Raw genomic sequence first — 24,448 nt, 5'->3', positions numbered from 1 at the left:
TAACTCAACACAAACTGCACAGTATGAGCAATTTAAATTAGAAAAATACCAAATAACTATGTAACAGACCTTTCAAGTTAGCTCATTAAAACTTGAATTGAGATGGTTTTAAATTTGTAAATGCTCAGAGGATTCATAGCCAAATATTCAGAGAATATCCATCAAGGAAACTAAATGAGTTGACCCATTTTTTTTTTTTTTTAGAGATTAATTTATGTATTTATTTATCTCTCCTTCCCGGTTGTCTGTTCTCTGTGTCTATTTGCCGCATCTTCTTTGTCCGCTTCTTTTGTTGTCAGCGGCATGAGAATCTGTGTTTTCTTTTTGCTGTGTCATCTTGCTGTGTCAGCTTTCCGTGTGTGGTGTGTGCGGCACCATTCCTGGGCAGGCTGCACTTTCTTTCGCGCTGGGCGGCTCTCCTTACGGGGCGCACTCCTTGCGCGTGGGGCTCCCCTACGTGGAGGACACCCCTGCGTGGCAGGGGACTCCTTGCGCACATCAGCACTGCACATGGGCCAGCTCCACACGGGTAAAGGAGGCCTAGGGTTTGAACCGCGGACCTCCCATGTGGTAGACAGACGCCCTAACCACTGGGCCAAGTCTGCCGCCATGACCCATTTATTGAAATTCAAACATTGTTTACACCAGAGGGCTTCCTAAGGCATTTAAGTATCCAAACCATTACCATTTTGGCATGTAATCAGTTTTTAAACTGAGATGTTCTCCCCTCCTGCCTCCCCACTGGGGATTGAACCCCAGGATCTCATACATGGGAAGAAGGTACTCAAACCACCAATCTACATGCTCCCCAGCTTTCTTTTTTAAAGTCTTTGAAATCCTGAGTGTATTTTACACATAGCTCATTTCTGTTAAGACTAGTGACCTTCCAAGGGCTTGAGCCATATGTGACTAGTGGCACCAGGTCTAGATGACTTGTGAGGTTGGTTTTTCTACTCATGTCTTTTTCCTGAATATTTTTGAAGGCCTTTTAATTTCAACTTTGTGATGACTTGGATATCTTAAAATTGACTTAGCTACAGGCATGAGCAGAGCTGTTCTATATTACTAAATTGAGGTCGTTTCTTAATTTTTTCAGTGAAAAGTACTGGAGATATCTTGCAAATGTTGAAGTCTAATGAATTCTCTTTATGTGCATTCATAGATGGTACTGGCTTTCACTGTGATTACAGTTGTTTGGTGAGGACATACAAGTTCTGAGTACCTGGTCCATTTGTAAACGGGAGTTGGTGTGGTTGTGAGGTTTTAGTCAAATGATCAACAGGAACTGTGAATAGCTCTAGTCACTTGTCCCATGTTGAGTTCTTTAGCGCAGTAGTTCTATGGGACCACTTTCACAAGTTTCAGGCTTTCCAACAGCTGTTGAATTTCTATCACATTTGCTCTTGAACTGATCAATTTTTTCACCAGGCCCTCATTCATAAAACTGAAACGTCAAAATCCAGCATACTAGTCACCAATAGTCAAGTCTAAGCTACCTTCTGTAAGATGCTCCCCAGTTTACCTGGGAATTCAGTACTTGTAGTAAATTAAAACTAAAATAGGGACTCTTTCACTATCAGGATGCCTCAGCATCTCAGACCCTGCCCTTAGGTCCCTCAGTGACCACCCTGACAACTGCTTATATAAGATAAACAGCTTTCTCTCTCCTTGCTACATCCTGCCTGGGTTTGTGCCCCTGCAAAAGTCATACAAACTCCCTCTGCTGCAGCTCTACTCATATGTTACAAAGCATAATGACCAGGTCCACTGTAACCTTTTGTTCTCTGCTTGTTTTTGTTGAACCTCTGCTCCTGACGTGTTTCCGCATGTGGCCCTGTGTGACGTGTCACCCCTCTCTGTTCTAGAACCTGAGTATTATTAAATACCTTTCATGCATCTCTAGTGTCACTTATCCTCGCCACATCTGACTAAACCTTACAATTCAGTGCTTCAGCTATGTTGGATGGAGTCAGAGGGTAGGGATAGGCAGGGAGTTTCTCTACAAGATTGGGCTATACACTGGAAAGATAGGCATTGTACCCTTGTGCTGTGGTATCCCCATAAGCCAGTGGTTCTTAACACTTAGCTAAACATTGTATCACCTCAGGGCCAGGAGGGGTCAGGAGCAGCTTTTAAAATAGGTTAAGGCCTTGACCCCCACCCCAAAGATTCTCTGTTGGTGGTTCTGCTGTGATTATGCTGTACAGCTAGTGTATAACCTATCTAGGATTTTATCCCATACTTCAGAATACCCTTGAGGAGGAACAGCTCACTGCCAAGATGCCTCAAAGACCACTGCCACTAAGCTCTCGCTACGTCCTACCCAATTATTTTTATTCCCTTATTGAACTCTTGGCTTTTTTTGGATGAGAAAACTACATCTCTGTTGTTTATGCATTTTCCCCAACTCTTTGGTTCATAGAATAAACTCAGCAAGGCTCTAATTCTTGAGATGCACATACAGTTTTCAGATTTCTAAAAGCCCTTTCTGTCTGCATAACTTGGCTCTGATAAATTCAAACCCCTTTGGTTTTCAGGTTCTTGTCTCTTCCGTTGGATTTTTTAAAACTTGGCTTTGACACTGAAAACTAAGCAATGATGTCTTTGTTTTATTCTGTCCCCACCTCCTGATGCAGCAAGTCACTAAGTTGCTGAAAGCATTGAGGAACACAAGGAAATAAAGTACTAGGATTTAAAAATTTAGCACCCAGTAATTCAGAGATTGTACCCTATTACACTCACATCAATGACTAGAAGGCTCCTATGGCTGAAACATGTAGTAATACTCTGATTCTCATTCTTAGAGTTAAGTTGCTAATTTTCAGAAGTCTTTTCATCTGAAGAAGATTCTGTGGGAGTTATTTGAACTGGAGTCTGGAGTTCAGGATGAACTGAAGTGTTGCTTCGTTGAAAACTTGCTGGATATGAGGTACTGTGTCAGGCACTAACTAGGTATCCATTCATGGCAGGGGATAGAGAAAGTTCCTGCTCTTACAGAGTTTATCATTCAGTATTCCCAGCAAAAGCTGATAATCAGGATAGTATAACTAAATATAAATAACAAGGGTATGTGAAACCTAGTTCTTGAGTTAACCACTTGGTCAGGTTATTAACGTAGTTGGAAAATCCTCTGTTTGGCTCTTTGTCTGGTAATAGTTTAATAGCTTATGTCAGACTGCTAAAACAAGAGGAAACAAATGAAAGCATTGCAAACACTAGGATTGCAAGAGAGACAGCCCTGAATTTAACTCATTTCCATTTTTAAAGACCTGTTTGCTAAATAACTATAGTATTATATTTCTAATCAAAATGTTTTTTCACAGCTTTTTAAAAGCTAATTGAGTTATAATTTACATACAACAATATGCAATCTGATGAGTTTTGATGATGTACACACCTGTGTAATCATCATGACATCCAAGATAGAGAACATTTCTGTCAGTCTCAGGTTACCTCAACCCCCTTTGCTGTTGGCTTCCACCTATCCACCCCTGTCCTAGGCAGCCACTGATCTGCTCTGTGTTGCTATAGATTAGATAAAATTATCCAGAATATACTTTTTGGTGAAGATTCAACATATCAGCAAATTATCATTGACATTGTTTGTAGCAGTAGTTTCTTATGGCTGAGTAGTAGTCCATTGTATGACTATACTAGTTTTTTATAGCCATTCTATTGATGGGCATCTGGGCTATTTCTAATTGGAGGCTATTAGTAATAAAGTGGCTACCCATCTGTTGCTAGCCCCAACCAGTATCACAACCTCAGACTAGCTGCAAATTTGGCCTTCTCTGACTGCCACCAACATCACTATTGTTTTCACCAACACTCCTGCACGTGGGTTCCCCCTCTCTTTGCACTCTATTCCCTCAGGGAGCCTGCAGGTTTTCACACCCTCTCCTACCTGGTAGAACAGCAGTACCACAGAGCATGGGTTTGGAAGTAGGGAACGATTACTTTCCAAAGTTTTGAGATGATTGTTTTGACAATTTTCTCAAGTTTTATCATTGCTTTTGGAGGAAAAAATTTACCAAAGTCCTTACCCAGCCATTCTTGAATTCTCACTGCGACTGCTCAGTTTTTAATGGGGTTGTTCATCACTATTATTGCAAGAGTACTTTTTATGTATGTACTGAAAACAAATCTTATCAGATACATGATTTGCAAAAACTGTCTTTTCATTTTCTTGTGTCTTTCAAAGAGCAGATGTTTTTCATTTTGAAGTCCAGTTTATTAGCTTATTCTTTTCCTGTTCTTGCTTTTTGTGTGCTAAGAAATTCTTGCCTAACACAGGTTACAAAGATTTTCCCTCTAACTTTTCCATTTAGATATAGGATCCATTTCAAGTTAATTTTTGTATATTATGTGAGATAAATGTTGATATTTTTATCCAACTGATTCTCCAGTTTATTCCAGATATTTGTTGGAAAAAATTGTCTTTTCCCTATTTAACTTATATCTTTGTCAAAAATCAAATAACCATATGCATATATTTATGCCTTACCTAAATAATGCCCGGATTTGTGGAAATGCAAATCTAGAATTGATGGAATCAGGGTCTATAAGCAATGCACATATATTGAAAACATAATTTTAGAAGAAATCTGATATCTTCCAGAAATTAAAATTATGTGTGATCTGTAATTTTAACTCATTCAAATAAAGTTCTCTAAGATTGAAAAAAAAAAACAATCACCTTATATAGGGCTCACTGGTCTGTTCCATCAACTATATTACCATAATTAATGCTAATATCACATCATCTTGATTACTGTAGATTTATGGTAAGTCTTGAAATCATCACCTTCAGTTTTGAAAGAAATTTTTATTGGACATTGAATTAGGTTTTTGTTTTCTTTTGGCACTTCATAAGATATTGCTCCAGTGTCTTCTGCCTTATATGGCTTTAGACAAGAGGTTTGCCACCATTCTTTTTTTGTTGTAACTTTTAGTTAAGACAATTTATGTACCATAAAATGAACCATTTTGAAATATACAATTCAGTGGTGTTTATATATTCACAAGTTTGTACAACCACTGCAATATTATAATTCCAGAACATCACCACCCTAACAAGAAACACTATCCATTGCCAGTTTTTTCCCATTTCTCCCTTATTTCTTGCGTCTAGAAAACACTAATCTATTTTCTGTCTTTATGGTTTTCCCTATTCTGAACATTTCATATAAATAAAATTATATAGTCTGTGGTCTTTTGTGTCTGACTTCTTAGCATTATGTTCTCAAGGCTCATCCATGTTGAAGTTTATACTTCATTACTTTTTATGGCTAAGTAATATTCAAGTGTCCTGATATACCAGATTTTTTTAATCCATTCATCAATTGATAGACTTTTGGTTTTTTCCCAGTTTTTGTCTATTATGAATAATGCTGCTATGAACATTCACATACGAGTTTTTGTGTACACACATACTTTCAGTTCTCTTAGGTATATATACAGTGAATGGAACATCTGGGTCACATGGTTACTGATTAACTTTTTGAGGAACTTCCAGATTGTTTTCCAAAGTGGCTGCACCATTTTACAGTTACACTAGCAATGTACGAAATTTGTGATTTTTCCACATCCTTGCCAATACCCGTTATTGTTTGTGTTTTTTATTCTAGACATCCTTTTAGGTGTGAGTGGTATCTCATTGTTTTGATTTGCTTCCACATAATGGCTAATGACTTTGAGCATCTTTTCATGTGCTTATTGAACATTTGTATATTTTTTTTGAAGAAATGTCTATTCATATCCTTTCCAGTTTTAAAAATTGAATTGTCTTTTTATTGTTGACTTATAAAAGTTGTTATATATTCTGGATACTAGACTGTTAACAGATATATGATTTTGTAAGTCATTCTTCATATTGTCTTTTCACTTTTTTTTTTTTAAAGATTTATTTTTTATTTACTTCTCTCCCCTTCCCCCACTCTAGCTGTCTGTTCTCTGTGTCCATTCGCTGTGTGTTCTTCTTTGTCCACTTCTATTCTTGTCAGCGGCACTGGAAATCTGTGTCTCTTCTTTGTTGATTAATATTGCTGCATCAGCTCTCCGAGTGTTCTGCACCACTCCTGGGCAGGCTGAACTTTCTTTTGTGCTGGGCGGCTCTCCTTACGGGGCGCACTCCTTGTGCATGGCATTCCGCTATGCAGTGGACACCCCTGCGTGGCAGGGCACTCCTTGCGCGCATCAGCCCTACGTGTGGGCCAGCCCCACCCGGGTCAAGGAGGCCCTGGGTTTGAACCGTGGACCTCCCATGTGGTAGGCGGACGCCCTATCCATTGGGCCAAGTCCGTTTCCCTGATTATATTCTTAGGAGAACTTGCTCAACATGTCATTGTTGAATGGAAAATATGAACATTTTTTAAAGCTCTTGATGTGCTGCCGTTTCTTAAGCTCACTGTTTTCTTCATTTACACACCAAATGTTTCCAAATTATTTTTTCTTTTTTTTGTCCACATCCACATCTCTCCTCAGATTCCGATCAAAATCTTTGTACAGGTCACTAGTCTGCCTTCCTTAATACTGATCCTTCTGTTTCCCCCATCTCTTGCTTGGGTCATGCTAATTCCTCCTTCATTAGGACATTTCTAAAGGTGGTGGTCAATTTTTTGCTTAATATAGGAGCTGCAATGGGTATATACAAAAAGACTTCTAAGAGTAGTAGTTTTTAGCTCTTACAGCGAATAAAAGGAGACAGTTCAAATCCTTGGATGACAAATCCTGACTCATCCATTTACCATCTATATAGGCCTGTTTCCTTGGCTATAACATGGGATTGCAAAAGTCTGCTTCCCTCAGAATTGTGATTTGCAACTATTTTCTCCTAGTCTTTACCTTTCCCTTGCAATTTCTTCTTTGACCCACTGATTGTTTAAGAGAGTGTTATTTAACTTCCATTTATTTGTCGGTTTTCCAGATCTCTGCCTATTATTGATTTCCAGCTTGATTTCATTATGGTCATAGAAGATGCTTTGAATGATTTCAATCTTTCTAAATTTATTGAGACTTCTTTTGTGACTCAGCATGTGGTCTATCCTGGAGAATGACTCGTGTGCCCTTGAGAATAATATGTATCCTGCTTTTGGGGGTTGCACTGTTCTACATATGTATGGTAGGTCTGTCATTTATTATGTTATTCAGGTTTTCTGTTTCCTTACTGATCTTCCATCTAGATGGTCTACCTATTGATGAGAGTGGTGTGTCTCTGTGGTGGTGTCTATTTCTTCCTTCAGTTTTGCCAGTGTTTGCCTCATGTATTTTTGGGTACCATGGTTAGGTATATAAATATTTGTTATTTCTTTTTGGTGTGTCTTGGAGGTATTAGCAGTTATTCTTTTTGAGTACTTTGCACTTCTTGGACATGTATATTTAAGTCTTTTATGAGAATTGGGAAATTTTTGGACATTATTTCCTCAAGTATTTCAAGTATTCTTTCTGGCCCTTTTCCTGTCTCTTCTTCTTGGACACCCATAATATGTATGTTTTTATGTCTTGTGCTCTCACTCAGATCCCTGAGGAAACTGCTCAATTTTTTCTATTGTTTTCTCCATCAGTACTTTGACTGCATGATTTTGATTTTCCTGTCTTTTACTTTGCTAATTCTTTCTTCTGCCTGTTCAGATCTGCTACAGTATGCCTCCAGTATATTTTTAATCTCTTCTCTTGTGCCATTAAGCCCCATAATTTCCTTTGTTATCTTGTTATACTTTAAAATTCTTCTTTATGCTTACACAATGTCTTCTTAATATCCTTTATCTCTTTATGTGTATTTTCCTTCATTTAAAGTTCTTTGATTAAATCCAAATTCTCTGTGTCCTGAATTTTTAATTTGTTCCCTTGACTGAGCCATCTCTTCCTGTTTCTTAGTATGGCGTGTCATTTTTTGCTGATGTGTAGGCATCTGATTAGTTAACTTTGAAGGTCTGTCTCTCCCTCTTGTCTAAGGTTTTATTGTTTCTTGGCTTTGTGTTAAGGCTCTTCTTTGATGGTTGGTCTAATATTCTGGACCCTTAGCCCAAGTTAGCTGATCAGATTTTCTCAGCTCTTCTTCATCTGATTTTTACCTTGAATATGTGGTACAATATTTAAGATTACACTCTTTGTGTAACTGTTTTGCCTCCAGGAGAAAGCTTTCTTTATTCTGTTCTCTTGAATCTTGATCTGTTCTGTTTGTTTTTGTGCAGACTTTTCTCACCAGGTCCTATGATTTGTTTAAATTTTCTCCCTCATTCATTGCCCCATTTTTATAAATTTGGAGAGAATAAAACAGAGGTAAGTAGGTATATAACATGAAAAAGAAAACAATTTTAATCTCTGAAGTCCTAGAAGAGGGTCCAATTTTGCAGGTCTTCCTTTGATGCTGAGAGCTATACCATATTCTTCTAACGTTCTAATAATAATCCTCCCTTTTTGATTACACTGGTATGAGTTGGACTTTTGTGATTTACATCTGGGTCATGACTAATTGTACTGCTGGCAGAATAGCTGTTACTTCTATTTCTCTCTGGACTCTTGTTTTTCATACCATTCAATTGAATTATACCAATAGTACTGAGAGCTGCCATTTATTGAACACCTGTTATATACCAGATACTCTACAAAGTACTCTACAAAGTACTTTACACTTAATCCTCAGAACAACCCAATGAAGAAGATATTTTCCCTATTTGTAGACGAAGAAATATAGGTTTACATAGATTAGGTAGTTTGTTCACATTACATAGTAAGTATGGAGCTGAAATCCCTCTCAGATCTTTCTAGCCTTTAACCTGTGTTCTCATTCCACCATGCTGCATCTGATAAGTGTGATTTTTATTTCCTAAGAACAGTGAATACAGTTTTATAGCATCAAATTGTTTGTTGCTCGTCAAAATTGTTTCCTCTTCTTCCTAGGCACCCACAGACCCCATTTCCCAGCCTTCATTGCAGGAAGGCTTTGGCCATATAATTGAGTTCTAGGCTATGGAATGTGAGTAGAAGAGATAAGACTTAATTTTAGGCCTGATCAATTAAACTTCCTATTTGCTGTCCTCTATGCTCTTTGTTTCTGCCATCCAGGCGGTGATACCTAAGTTTGCCTTGGAAACAACATGTTGAAGATGGCAAACACTGACAGCCTGAATCTGTATATGGAGCAGAACCCCCTGCTACCAATTTGAAACCTCCTTGGACTGTTGATATAGTAAGAAACAAACTTCTATTGTACTTGAGCCATTATCTATTTTAAAGGCATATTTATTACAGCAATTAACCTTTTTTAGTGTTTATGTACTATTTCGGTTATCCTTTGCTGGGTAAGAAAACTACAGCAACTTAGTGGCTTAAAACCACAATCATCATTAATTCACAGTTCTATGGGGTCAGAAATCTGGAGTGAGCTCAGCTGGGTGATTCCTCTGCTGGTCTTATCTATAGTTGGTCATGCAGCTGGAGTCAACACGTGGGTTAGCTGGGGGCTCCTTGGTCTACCATTGCCTCAGTCACATGTCTGGTAATTGGTGTAAGGAATCCCAATTGGCAAGTACTTTTCAATCCCAACTGGCAAGTATTACATCAAGTACTTTTCAAGTTTCTGCTTTTATCATTTTTGCCAATGTGTCATCTTGCAATGCAAGCCACCTAGCAGAGGGAAACATTTATTGGGGATGGGGACCATTACTGTAGTAATGTATACATATTATAATAATAAAATTCAAATAAATGTTAAAATGCAAATATTTGGCAAAAATTCACCTATATACAACATAATGGTCACTACTTTTGATAACAAAGTCCAGTTACAAGGCTGTTTCATAACCCCTGAACCAAGTTCTAGTGTCAATATAGGTTATAATCAAAGTTATATTTGTTTTATATTTACTTACCTTCAGATCTATATGTGAGAATGGAATATTTATTTATAAATACATTATAGATTTAGGTTAGCATTTGCATTTAATTGGAGTTTATTACTCCTTGAAATTGCTAAATCTATTTAGTTATCTGATATGTAGCAATGATATATCTATCACTCTGTGGTCCAAACTAAGATGCGTACCTAGAAGTTTAACAGAAAGAATTTCTCAAGACCATATAGATTTTTAACCATGAATAGTTTATACTTTAACCAAAGAAGCTCTGTAAAGGACTAAAATTTTGCTCAACCTTACAGCAATTTGTAAATGAATAGCTAAGGCATAAAGTCAGAATTTGCTTACTTTCCTTTATTAAGCCACACTGAATCCCAGGTAAGAAGAGAATGCTTTTTTCCATTGCTTGGGCAGAGTATTCCAGAATGCCTTTACCTTTGTGGTGATACTGACTTGAGAAGTTAAACGCCTGAGCTCTAGAGCCAGAATCCTTGAGTTCAAATCCTATCTCTTTTGCTTATTAACTATAGGCAATAGCTATGGACCCTGGGCGATTCATCTACTATTAAAGTATGGTAATCTTGTTTTGTAGGACACTGTCTATATTTTTAGTAGATGTAGGTGAAAAATTTAAGAGGTAAAGTTTAATGATGTCTCTAACTTACTTTCAAATGCTACAGCTCATGCCCTTGTGCTTTCTGAGCATGGCTGCTGCCACTGCCCACTACCTGAATACTGAGCCGGGTGGGTGGAGAGGTGCTGGGGGCTCACCCTCTTTACTGTTTGCTTCCTGTAGGGAATTCAAATGTAGAACTCTCACCTGTAATTCATTAACTGCTTTTAACTCTGCCATTTTTGGAAGATTAGGCCCTAGAAGATGATACTGTGTAAATCTTATTTTTGGTATACCCCAAAACACTGTATTTTGTCTCTATTGGCACTTAAACATCCTGGTTTGTAATGATTTGGTTTTTTTTTTCTCTGTTTCTCCCTGTTTCAACTCTAGGAAGAGTATGCAACTTACTCATCACCACCATGTACCACAATGTCTGGCATTCAGGGTTTAGTCAATACAGGGAGAGGAAAGTAAAGTGCTTAAGTCCTGGGTTCAGGCCGATCCAGTTGTCACTGACTGGCTTAAGTAAACTCGGGCAAGTTACTTAACCTCTCTGAAGCAGCTTTATCATCTAAAATGGGGCTGGAATTTGCCCCAGTTGGGTAGCTCCTAAGATTCAGTGTCACAACATATAGAGCATTAGTCCAGTAGATGACAGTTATCATTTTGTGAATGGATGGGTGGTCAATGGGTAGGATTATATGAAGAAAAATGTTATAATAGATGAAAAAATTGTTCAAGTTTTCTCTAAGGTGTAATTATTACTAAAGGCCCTTAATGGAAGTTCTTTGCATTCCAGTATGGCTTAAGTTAGCACCTGAAATGAGACAGGAGAGAACAGAAGGAAGTAGTGGAGGCTGCTGACCACAGGCAAGGGCAGAGAAGAGAAGCCTGCTATTCTGCTCTTAGGCTACCTCTCTATGTCACAGAAGTTCAGAAACTATAGATATTGTAGACTTCTGGTATCTTGATGGCTCTCAACATTTGTTTTAACTAGTTTCTGTTTCCTTAACTGGAAAATCATTTGAAAGTCTCTGAAGAGGGGTTGGCTTCATTAGGGCAGGGAAATGGGGATATAGGCAACTCTGCTGCCTTGCAGTGGCTGGAGAGTATGAATTAGGAGGGCGGCAGGGCTGTTTGTGTTGTGGGGAGACAATGCCTGGAGTCAAAGAAAGAACAAGGAGAGGACCTAGGGTGGGGGAGTGCCCCCAAAGTGGTGTGTAGTATTCAGAATTAGACCTGGATTTAAATCAGGGCCTCACTACTTGCCAGCTCTAAGACTACTCTGGGCATAATTGACTCAAACTCTGAGGTGCATTTTCAAAATCTATAAAATATCGTAATACTGTTTTACCTGTCATGTAGGGGTGCTAGGATTATAAGAACTGTGTCCAACCCCTGGCACATGGTAGGTGCCTAATAAATCCTACATGTTCAGTCTCTTACTCCTTCTAGTCCACAAACATTAATGCAAGCCAGGTACCAGGTAGCAGCCTCTTCTCCCTTTCCCACACATCTCAGGCTGCCCTTTTTTGACTTATTCTTTCCATTCAAGGCTGCCCCAAGTTTTCCTTTCAATCTAGTATATATGAGCTCTTGGCTTCTGGATTCCATGGTAGAGAGACAGTTGTTGCTATTAGGGTGATTATTAGGTGAATACCCAGGGTACTTTGGAAGGAGTTGGGGACAAATTTTAGGAACCAAGGCAACGGCCTTTAGCGAAACTACCATCACATGGCTGACTGGACAGAACTTTCCCCATAACTTCCCTGATTAACTTCCTGAATCGGACCCTTCCTTGCAGGCTGTTGTACAAAGCTAGGCTTGAAATCTGAGAACTCAAAGGTGGAGTAAGTGAACTTACCCTTCTCAGGTGCTACCTTTGTCAGCTCAGAGCCACTTATCCAGTTGGTGGTGCCCATGGGGGAGAGGACAGCATCTGGTAGGTTTCCTAGGTTTTCCACTCAGCAGTGAACAGCTGAGGGAGGTGGTGGATGTCGAAATTGGCCTAACTGGGTACAATGATGAGGGCCAAGAAACTTGTTCCACTCAGCATACCCTAGGCCTTTCCTGACTTGTCATTTCCTCTGAGAACCTCTCTCTGGATCAGAGGCCAAATGAAGAGGTCTTGGATACTACCTCAGCTTTTTTTGTCCCTTGGTAGGTAAAGGGGCCTGCATAGGATCAAACTGATGACACCTATGGATTCTCCTTACAGCACAACACCCCAAGGCCCACATGTCATGCAGGTGGGTGTGTCTGAATGGAGTCAGGCCTGGGGTTTAGAATTACAGGTGATTACCAGGCGAAGGCAATTAGAAATAGTGTTTTATTAACAAATAAATTGGCAAAAGTTTATCAGGCAGTATCGCACACATACCCTCCTTTCCCCTCCCCTTCCCCAGCTGAGCATCTACCACATGCCTGCCATAGTGGTAGGCATCTGACTAACATGGTCTGCTAGCCTGGGTTCTCAGGCAGTTCCCTGAGTTAAAGTTCCAACTCCCAGCTACTCAGGGACAGGAAGAGAGTTCCCTTCCTCAAGGAGACAAGAGACAGGGATGCTTCCATTTGGCTGCCAGGGTCACAAAGGACAGCAATTTGGAGAACAGGAGTTGATTCCTACTCCTTCCTAAGGCAGGGCACCTTGGCCCATAAATCATGGCCTTTTGGAGGTCAGTCTAGCCATGTGAAGGCCCTGATTAGAAACTCAGCATTATGAAGGTCAGCTAAGAGGCCATTCTCTGAGACACCAGGATAAAAGAAAAGCCTCTTGTGATGAGTCTTTTTCTTGGCACCAGTTCTGCACAAGACATTGGATGAGTCAGTCACATCCATACACAGTACACTCGTTAGTGTCTACAGCAGTGAAATGGGAATAATAGTAATACATGGTGGAGTACTAAGGGAATATTTCAGGGAAAACACTTCTTATTCATTGGCCACCTTTTCCCCAAGAAGCTTGGAACTTGGTGCCAAGCCCTCAACTCTTCAATGAAGTCAGCAATGACCAACTCATGCCCGTTGGTCCTGAGGGCAGGTGAGGCTGGCCTCCACTGTTCTCAAAGTCCCACCCTTTAGTTTCAGATTAAAATGATATACATTAAAATCTCTTTATAGTATATTTACAATAATAAAACAGCTCACAAGGCACACTCATTTCCTGTAAAATTGTAAACAGCTACTTAGCAAGTATGCCAATAAGAGCGTCTGCGCAAGGCTGTTGATTTGCACCATCAAGGCAGTGGACCCTTGACAGTCCCATTTCAGCAAACCCTTTATGACATCCAAAACGAGATGACTGCACTGTGTGGGTTGTTTGCTGCTGAACAGACTCCCAGAATGAAGTATGAGAGAAAAAGTCCTGTCAAAAACAGATGATCCGCTTCTCATCTTCAAAGGCTTTGGCTTCGTCTGGCTTTATCAAGTTTCCATTCAGACTATTGAAAAGGAGAAAAACAACAAAGTAAAATGTTAGGGACTAGTGCACACTCCTCCCAAGGTAAGTTCCTACTACACTCATGTGTCACAAGACCCTGAAATTAAGAAACACACACTCTTCACATAGTTCTGTGTTCTTAGCTACTGTCACTAATAACTGGGTCTCACTAAGGTCACCAAAAGCTTCTCTCAGCCTGAATTTAGTGATACTTTTCAGGTCTTGTCTTTTTTGACCTATTTTGATTTTGGCTGTCCTGACCTCTCCCTCCTCCTGCCTTCCCTTGGCTTGATAATATGCTCTCTCATTTTCCTCCTGTTGCCCCCTCTCTTCCATACTCTCCGAGCCCCAGAAGTTATGGGTTTACCGAAAAAGCATAAAATAGAGTTCCCGTTTACCAACTTATTAACATGTGGTATGTTTGTTAAATTCATGAATGTTTTTATAATTATTAACTACAGTCTAGGGTTTACATAAGAATTCACTGTTGTACAGAACTGTAAGGGTTTTAATTTTTCTAGCAACCTTATATACAACCTAAAATTGCCTGTTTAACGACATTCAGATATTTAATTCAGTGCTGTTTATTATGTTCACAGTGTTACCTTCTCCTATCACCACCATCTATTACCAAAACTCTATCACCCCAAATAGAGCCACTGTACAATTTAAACATCAACTACCCATTCCCAACCCCCACAGTTTCTAGAAAACTATATTTTAGTTTATGATTCTATAAGTTTGCTTATTCTAATTATTTCACATCAGGGAGATCATGTAATCACTACCTGTCCTTTTGTATCTGGCTTATTTCAACTTCATATCTTCAAGGTTCATCCATGTTGTCACATGTATCAAAACATTCCTTTTTATGGCTTTATAATACTCCATCTTATGTATATACCACATTTATTCTCCAGTTAATGGATTTGAGTTGTTTGCATCTTTTGGCAGTTATGAATAATGCCACTGTGAACACTGGTGTGTAAGTATCTGTTCGAGTCCCAGCTTTCAATTCTTTAGTATATAATTAGAAATGGAATTGCCAGGTTATATGGTAATTCTATATTTAACATTCTGAGGAACCACCATTCTTCCACAGCAGCTGCACCATTTTACAACAATGAATGTTCTTATTCCTCCATATCTTCTCCAACACTTGTAATTTTCCATCTTTTAAAAAACAGTAGCCATTGTAGTTTAAAATAGTAGCCATTCTAGTGAGTTTGAAAGAGTATCTCATTGTGGTTTGAACTTACATTTCCATAATGACTAATGATGTTGAGCATCTTTTCATGTGCCTCTTGGCTATTTGAAGAAACGCTTATTCAAGTCTTTTGCCTATTTTTAAATAGGTTGCTTGCCTTTTTAATGTTCCTGTGTTGTAGAATTTCTTTATATAATCTAGATATTAAACCCTTAAAGATAATGTGGTTTGCAAATACTTTTATTCCATTCTGTAGATTGTCTTTTTACTTCCATGATAAAGTCCTTTGATGCACGAAAGTTTTAAATTTTGAGGTGGTCCCATTTGCCTCTTTTGTTGTTGTTGTTGCTTGTACTGTTGGGCTAAAGTCTAGGAAACCATTGCCTAACACAAGGTCCTGAAGATGCCTCCCTGTGTTTTCCTGTATGAGTTTTAAAGTTCTGGTTCTTATATTTAGGTCTTTAATGCATTTTGATTTGGTTTTTATATATGGTTTGAAGTAGGAGTCTACCTTTATTCTTTTGCACATGAGTATCCAGTTTTCCCAGCACAAATTTTGAAGAGATTCTCTCCCAACGAAGTGGACATGGCACCCTTGTCAAATACTTGGCCATAAATATCAGCATTGATTGCTGAAATCTCAGTTCAAGTCCATTGGTCTGTATATCTCTCCTTGTACTGTTACCATGCTGTTTTGATTACTGTGGCTTTGCAATGCTTTTTAAGATCAGGAATTTTGAGTCTTCCAACTTTGTTCTTTTTTAAGATGGCTTTGGCTATTTGAGGCCCCTTACCTTTCCATATAAATTTAATGATTGGCTTTTCCATTTCTGCAAAGAAGGTTTTTGAATTTTGATTGGGATTGAATTGAATCTCTAAATTGCTTTGGGTAGAATTAATCTTAACAATATTTAGTTCAGATCCATGATCATGCACACAATGTCTTTGATTTCTTTTAGTAATGTTTTGTAGTTTCCTGTGTATAAGTCCTTTACAACCTTAGTTCTATTTATTCATAAATATTTGTTCTTTGAGTTGCTTTTGTAAATGGAATTATTTTTTATTGATTTCCTCTTCAGATTATTCATGACTAGTATATAGAAGCACTCTTGATTTTTGCATGTTGATCTTGTACCCTACCACTTTGCTGAGTTTATCTCCAGTATCTTTGTTGTGAATTTTTCAGGATTTTCTGTATATAGGATCATATCCTCTGCAATTAGGGAAAGTTTCATATCTTACTTTCCAACTAAGATGCCTCTTTTCTTTCTTTCTCTTGTCTAATTGCTCTAGCTAGAACTTCCAGTATTATAATGTTGAATAATAGTGGAGATAGTGGACATCCTTGTCTTGTTCCTTTTTTTTTTTTTTTTTAAGATTTCAATATTTATTTCTCTCCCTCCCCCCCCCCCCCCCCCCAGTTGTCTTCTATCTGTGTCCATTCACTGTGCGTTCTTCTGCGGGAATCTGCATCTTGCTGCGTCAGCTCTGTGTGTGTGTGTGGCACCATTCCTAGGCAGGCTGCAGTTTTTTTCTCACTGGGCTGCTTTTCTTATGGGGAACATTCCTTGTGCATGGGGCTCCCCTACGTGGGGGACACCCCTGCGTGGCAGGGCACTCGTTGCATGTATCAGCACTGCATGTGGGCCAGCTCATCACACAGGTCAGGAGGCCCTGGGTTTGAACCTTCGACCTCCCATGTGGTAGGCAGATGCCCTATCCGTTGGGCCAGATCCACTGCCCATTGTCTTGTTCCTAATCCTAAAGAGAAAGCTTGCAGTCCTTCTCCATTAAGTAGGATGTTAGCAGTAGGTTTTTCATATATGCCTTTCATCTGGTTGAGAAAGTTTCCTTCTTAGTGTTCTAAGTGTTTTTATCAAGAAGGGGTGCTGGATTTTGTCAGATACCTTTTCTGCATCGATTGAGAAGATTGTGATTTTTTTCCCTTGATCTGTTAATGTGGTGTCTTACATTATTTTCTTATGTTGCATACCTGGGATAAATCTCACTTGATCATGGTGTATAATTCTTTTAATGCACTGTTGGATTCAGTATGCTAGTATTTTATTTAGAATTTCTGCATCTATAGTCACAAGGGATATTTGTAATTTTCTTTTCTGGTGATAATCCTTATCCGGCTCTAGTATTACAGTGATGTTGACTCACAGGTTGAGTTTTCTCTCCAACTTTTTAGAAGCATTTGAACAGGATTAGTGTTAATTCTTCTTAGAATGTTGATAAAATTCACTTTTTAAACCATACGGTCCTAGATGTGTTTCTTTGTTGGGAGGTTTTTTATTACTGCTTCAACCTCTACTAGTTATTTGTTTGCTGAAATCTTTTATTTCTTCTTGTATAGGTAGTTTGTAACATGTTTCAAGGAATTTGCCATTTCATGTAGGTATCTCTGTTGGTGTGTAGTAATGTTCATAACATCTGCTTATAGTCCTTTTTTATTTCTTTATGTTCTGTAGCAATATCCCCATTATCATTTCTGATTTTAGTTTTGTGTCCACTCTTTGACAGTCTAGCTAAGGGTTTGCCAGTTTATCTTTTCATTTCAACTTTTGGTTTTGTTGATATACTCTATTTTTTCTTCTCTATTTATTTCCACTGTTATTTCCTTCCACTCACTTTGGGTTAAGTTTATTTTGTTTTTCCTGGATCCTTCTAGGCCTCTCATTTGAGATTTTTCTTTTTTAATATAAGTATTTAGAACTATAAATATCCCTCTTGGCATTCCCTTTGCTGCATCCGGTAAGTTTTGGTATATTATGTTTTCATTTTCATTAGCCTCAAGATATTTCCTAATTTCCCTTGTAAATTCCTCTTTAACCCAATGTTGTTTGAGTATGCTGTTTAATTGCCACAAATGTGTGAATTTTCTTTCTCCATGTTAATATCTAGCTTCATTCCATTGTGGTTGGAGATGACATAGTATGATTATAATATCTTTTAAATTTTATTGAGACTTATTTTGTGGCCTAAGATATGGGCTATGCTGGAGAATGATCCATGTGCACTAGAGAAGAATGTTTACACTGTTGCTGTTGGGTAAACTGTTCTGTATTTGTCTATTAGGTCTAGTTGGTTTAAAGAATCGTTCAAGTCTTTTAATGATCTTCTAGACGTTTTATCCATTACTGAAAGTAGTGACTAAAGTTTCTTAATATTAACGTAGAACTGTCTATTTCTCCTTTCAAATCTGTCAATATTTACTTCGTATACTTTAGGGCTCTGCTGTTAGGTGCTTATAAATTTATCATTATGTCTTCTAATTAATTTGATCGCTTTATCAGTATATAATGACCTTCTTTATCCCTCATAACAGATTTGACTTAAAGTCTGTTTTACCTGATACTAGTATAGCTACTACAACTCTCTTTTGACTTACTAACAGTGTATTTTTTCCATCCTTTTACTTTGTCTATTTATGTCTAGAATTTAGAATGAGTCTCTTCTAAACAGCATGTAGTTGGGTCATGCTTTTATCCATTCTGCCAATCTCTGCCTTTCTGACTGGAGAGTTAAATCCATTTACATTTGAAACCACTACTAATAATGCAAGACTTTTTTCTGTCATTTTGCTGTTTTGACTCTGTAAACCTTATACCTTTTTGACCTTCTGTTAATGCCTACTTTAATATTTATTTGAGTTTTTTTATATTATACCATTTTGAGTCTATGACAGTTCAAAGTTCTTTCATGAATCCCAAAAATGAGAAAGATGATGTGTTTGAACTAATCCATTCCTGTGGAGTTGAGACCCTTTTGATTGGAATAAGTCAGTGAGGCATGACTCAGGTTGAGTCTCTATCCTCTTCCAGGAGCTGATATAAACAGACACAGAAAGAGACAGACACACAGAAAAAGGAATCCAACATACTGGGACTATGTGAGACAGGACTGCAGGAAAAGTGAAGTGCCAAGGGCTGAGAGAATTCCTGGAGTGTGGAACCAGCAGGTACAGAGGCATGGAAAGAGGCCCCCAAGAGACTGGGCCCATGGAGTAGCTCACAGCCAGAGATAAGCCGTATGTCAAATAGCTCACAGCTGAACTCCAGAAGAAAGCAGTGCCGCCAAGACTGAGAGAGGAGGCCCTGTAAAAGACAAGCCCTATGCCTGGATGCCCACAGCTGAGCCTCCAGCGTTCTAAAGGGGAAGGCAGGGACCTCCACAGAGATCAACAGCCATCTTTGCTTTGGGGCGGGACCCAGAATTAACAGTAGTTGACTCTAGTGAGAAAGCATCTCTGTAAGGGCCTTAATTTGGACATTTCATGGCCTTAGAACTCTTTTACTTTATTTTTTTAATTTAATTTTTTATTTATTTCTCTTCCCCACTTCCCCCCAGTTGTCTGCTCTCTGTGTCCATTCGCTGTGTCTTCTGTGTCCGCTTGTATTCTTGTCTGCAGCACTGGGAATCTGTGTTTCTTTTTGTTATGTCAGCTCTCCGTGTGTGTGGCGCCACTCCTGGCAGGCTGCACTTTTTTCTGCACTGGGCGGCTCTCCTTACGGGGCACACTTGTGTGTGGGGCTACCCTATGCGGGGGACACCCCTGCGTGGCACGGCACTCCTTGCACGCATCAGCACTGCGCATGGGCCAGCTAATCACACAGGTCAGGAGGCCCTGAGTTTGAACCCTGGACCTCCCATGTGGTAGGCAGATGCTCTTATCTGCTGAGCCAAATCCACTTCCCTCTTTTATTTCAAATAAAATCCCCATTATAAAAGCCAATCCATGTCTGGTACTGTGCATTGTCAGCCCTGTGGGAGACCGAGTCCCTTCTTATTTCCTCCTGAATGTTTTTCAGATATTTTCTTTGTGGTTACCATAGAGTTAAAATTTAACATACAAAATCTAAATCATATTTGGTTCAATACCAACTTAACTTCATTAGCATACTGTTCCTATACTCCTCTACCCCCCACCTTTTTTCTGTATGTTACAAATTGTATCTTTATATGTTGTATGTCTATAATCATACATTTATCATTACTTTTTATGTATTTGCATTTTAATGCTTTTAACAAGTTGAGGGAAGCAGACTTGGCCCAATGGATAGGGCATCTGCCTATCACCTGGGAGGTCCAAGGTTCAAACCCCCGGCCTCCTTGACCCGTGTGGAGCTGGCCCATGCACAGTACTGATGCGTGCAAGGAGTGCCCTGCCACACAGGGGTGTCCTCCGTGTAGGAGAGCCCCATGCACAAGGAGTGTGCTCCTAAGGAGAGAGAGCTGCCCAGCGCAGAAGAAAAGTGCAGCCTGCCCAGGAATGGTACCGCATACACAGAGAGCTGACACAAGATGATGCAACAAAAAGAAACAGATTCCTGGTGCCACTGATAAGGATAGAAGCGGACACAGAAGAACACAGCAAGCAGACAACTGTGGGGGAGGGGGTAGGAAGGGGAGAGAAATTTTAAAATCTTAAAAAAAAAAAAATAGAATTACATACCAAAATATACAATAGCACTGGTATTTATGATTACTGAAGTGGTTACCTTTACTGGATGTCTTTATTGCTCTATGCTTCTTTGATCCACTGTCATTGAGCTGGAGAAATCTCTTTAACATTGCTTGTAGAGCAGATGCAGTGGTAATGAACTCCCTCACCTTCTGTTTATCTGGGAATGTCTTAATCTGCCCCTCATTTCTAAAAGTCTTGTCAGGTGTAAATTCTTGGTTGGTAATTGTATCCTTTCAGCACTTTTAAATATTTAATACCACTGCCTTTTTGCCTCTGGTTTCTGATGAGAAATCGGCACTTAATCTTACTGGGATTCTCTTGTACATAACTCATTGCTTTTCGCTTATACAGTTTTCAAAGCTCTCTCGTCTTTGGAGTTGGTCCATTTGATTACTGTGTCTCTGGGCATGGTTCTCTTTAAGTTCATCCTGATGGGGATGATCTGACCTCTTGAATATGCATATTCATGTCTTTTGTTAAATTTGGGATGCATTTTGCCATTATTTCTTTGAATGTTCACACTCTGCCCTTTTCTTTTTCCTCCCTCTTCAAGTCCCATAATGTGTATACTGTTATGTTTGATGGTGTCCCAAAGGTCTTTTAGGCTCTGTTTGCTCTTTTTTTTATTCTTTTTTTTTTTATGCTCCTTAGCCTGAATTATTTCAATTGGCTTGTCTTAGAGATGACTGATTGTCTTCTGCTACCCCTAATCTGCTGTTGAAACCATCCAGGGAATTCTTCATTTCAGTTATTGTGTTCTTCATCTCCAGTATTTGTGTGTTCCTGTTGAGAACCTCAGAGAGATTCCCATACTGTTCATTCTGGCCCTCTTCATAGATGGTTTCTGGTTTTTTATTTTGTTCCTTTGGATGGGCTGTTTCCTGTCAACTTGTTTTATGATAGGGGATCATAGCTGTTGCAATTTACCAGCCTCCTGCTTCTCCTTGAATGCTGCATGGTGTTTTACTAGACACTGGAGTTTTAAAATAGTGAATTCAGAGAGTTCCTGTCAGTTTAATAGTTGTTCTGGTGGTGGGACTGATTCTTGGAGCTTCCTCTTCCACCATCACCCCACCTGGAGGACTGTTACTCCTGACTCAGCTGAGCCCTGCTCATCCTTCATGGCTTAGTTCAAATGCCACTCTGAGAGACACCTTTCCCTGAAGCCGCATCCTGGATTAGCCTTCTGCTTTATAGCACTAATCATATGTGTAATAAAATAATTGTTTGAATAATTTGATTCCTTTACTGTCTTTCCTCACTGGATGGAAAATCCACGAGGTCAGATCCATTTTGTTCACCACTGAAATCTTGGTTCTAGCACAGTACCTAGCACATTCAGACACTTAGCTAATCAACAAATGAAGGAAGACACAGAGCTAGTCCCTGGGGTTATTAACAAGACCATGACACAGTCGCTGCCTTCCAGGAGCTCAGTCTGGAGGAGGAGACAGCCTGAAGAAAAACCTTTTATAATGGAGTGTAATAAATATAATTTATTATATTCAGGACATTGAACACTTATAATTTCTGTCTTTAGACAGAACTCACTAAGGGACTTTAGATATCAAATTCTTTTTTGGACATGGATAAGACAAGTAAATGTCAGTGCAGATAGTGAATCCAAGGAACCCATTCTCCTGTTAGTGATATCTGCAAGCAGAGCTGCTTCCTGAATCCCAGCTCCCTGCCAGCTTGACAGCCCTCTGTGTGGCATGGCAGTACCTGGGCAGTGTCAGTGTGCCAGGACCTTTGTGCGAAACCTAGGCCTCTGAGGTCACACACATGGGAGCACACTCTAAGCAGGACATGGGCTTGTCATAGGACAAGCTAGGAACTGAATTGGAGATGATCTCAAGGCTGGCACTTAAGCCCTCTGTCCTGCCCCCTCTCTCAGTCTATGGCAGATTCCTTCCCACCCCCAGCACATGCCCTTTCCAAGGTCTGTCGCACACCTTAAAGCTAAAGGCTCCTGGCCACATGCAAATAGTTCCTTGTGTAGGAACAGTGGTCCTTGAGAGTCAGCAAATGCATATTTTAGAGCTTGATAGAATGAAAGCAGTTTCATATCCTTAACAACTAGCCTAACCAGCTTTTGAAAAAAATCGAGGCCAACTGTCAATCTGCAATTTTTTCCTCTAAATCTTGCCTGCCTTTTTCTTTCTCCTCATTGCCTGTTCAATTCGAGTCAAACAATATATTCACCAGAAAACGTGTTATCAGGGAAGTGATCATGTGTAAAGGCAGCTAGGGACTATTACAAACTAGAATCCATGCTTTAGTTTCCTTGTTGCTAAAGCAAATGCCATCCAATGAGTTGGCTTAAACAATGAGGATTTATTGGCTCACAGTTTTGAGGCTAGGAGAATTTCAAAATCAAGCTGGCGTCAAGATGATGATGTTTTTCTCCTAGAAAACGGCGTTCTGGAGCTGGCTGCCTGCAGTCTTTGGTCTTTGGCTCCTCTCACGTGGCAGTGCAGACAATGGCCTGTCCTGGCTGCTGCTTTCTCTTCCTCAGTTCCACTGACTTACAGCTTCTGGCTGCTCCCTCTCGCTTTCTCTCTGAGAACTTCCCCGAAGGTGCCAATAATAGGAGTAAGGCACATCCTGATTCCACGGGGTCACACGTTCTCTGAAGTAACCTCGTCAAAAGGTTCTACTTATAAGAGTTTGCACCCACAGGAATGGATTACATTTAATAGCATGTTTTTCTGGGGTACATAGCTCCAAGCCACCACAATCCCTTAGTTCTGAAATGTCTTCCAGGTTGAGGAGTGGCAGACATATGCCACAGTGTTCTCATTGGTCTTGTTTAAGTTGGTCTCTGTTCTTTCTGATAAGGGTTTTCAAAAGTTTTTTAATTGACCCATGATGCGTTACATTTTACATTCTGAACCGTTATCCACATACATCCACATGAACACCCAAAATGAGAGATGAACAAAATAATACTTAGTACCAGAGTACTAAGCACTCTAGTATTTTCTTTTCTATTAATATCTCATTTTTTAAAATAATGCCAATTGCAGCCCATCAAACTGATGATATGACTAACTAAAAAGTTCCAAAACCAAGTTTAAAAAACACTCCTCGAAGAGCTGAGGCCAGGGAAGTGTGTGTGTGTGCATGGCTTTGAAATTCCCCCAGACATGCAGAACGTCGTTAATAAGTAACTACTCCTTAGCTTAGGGGTTTAGTTCACAGTAAGGAGCTCCAGGACTCTCAAGGGAACCCTGCTTTACAGCATGAACTCCTGTGATCTACGGCCTCTCCCTGGAAACTGGTTCTACCCCCTGCCAGGTCCACCATGTGGGTCTGAGCCCTCACCCTGAAGGGCTGTCTCAGGCCCCAAGTCAAGAACAAATGTTGGGAAGCAGATTTGGCTCAACGGATGAGCAACCACCTACCACATAGGAGGTCCAGGGTTCAAACCCAGGGCTTCCTGATTCACGTGATGAGCTGGCCCACTGTGCTGATGTGCGCAAGGAGTGCCATGTCACACGGGGGTGTCCCCCATGTAGAGGAGCCGCATGTGCAAGGAGTGCACCCCTCAAGGAGAGCCACCCCGCAAGGAAAAACAAGCACAGCCTGCCCAGGAGTGGCACTGCACACATTGGAGAGTTGATGCAGCAAGATGATGCAACAAAAGGAGACAGATTCCTGTTGCCACTGAGAATGGAAGTGGACAAAGAAGATCACACAGAGAATAGACAGAGTAGACAACGGGGGGGGGGGGGGGGGGAAGAAGGGGAGAAAAATTTTTAAATGTTTTTAAAAATCTAAGGGAAAAAAAAAGCAAATTTTAAGCACACTTTGGAGTGTGTTCAGGAATACAGGTCCACACAAAGACTATTCTCAG

The 24,448-nt window shown here is 39.7% G+C and overlaps 1 protein-coding gene across 2 annotated transcripts in view; it reads right to left on the bottom strand.

The window, feature by feature from the left end:
- Nucleotides 1-12,784: 12,784 nt before the first annotated feature.
- Nucleotides 12,785-24,448, bottom strand: part of NOD1 (nucleotide binding oligomerization domain containing 1) — a 107,153-nt gene continuing 95,489 nt past the window's right edge. For both annotated transcript variants that reach the window (XM_023587292.3, XM_004453199.5), the window contains one exon: nt 12,785-13,913. In XM_023587292.3, coding sequence (XP_023443060.2) covers nt 13,841-13,913 — 73 coding nt within the window. In that variant the 3' untranslated portion in view covers nt 12,785-13,840. The remainder of the gene's footprint in view (nt 13,914-24,448) is intronic.

This window comes from Dasypus novemcinctus, chromosome 5 (genome assembly GCF_030445035.2).
Source record: "Dasypus novemcinctus isolate mDasNov1 chromosome 5, mDasNov1.1.hap2, whole genome shotgun sequence".
In the NCBI taxonomy this organism is placed as follows: Eukaryota; Metazoa; Chordata; class Mammalia; order Cingulata; family Dasypodidae; genus Dasypus; species Dasypus novemcinctus.
This window is presented reverse-complemented; position numbering and strand designations above follow the sequence as displayed.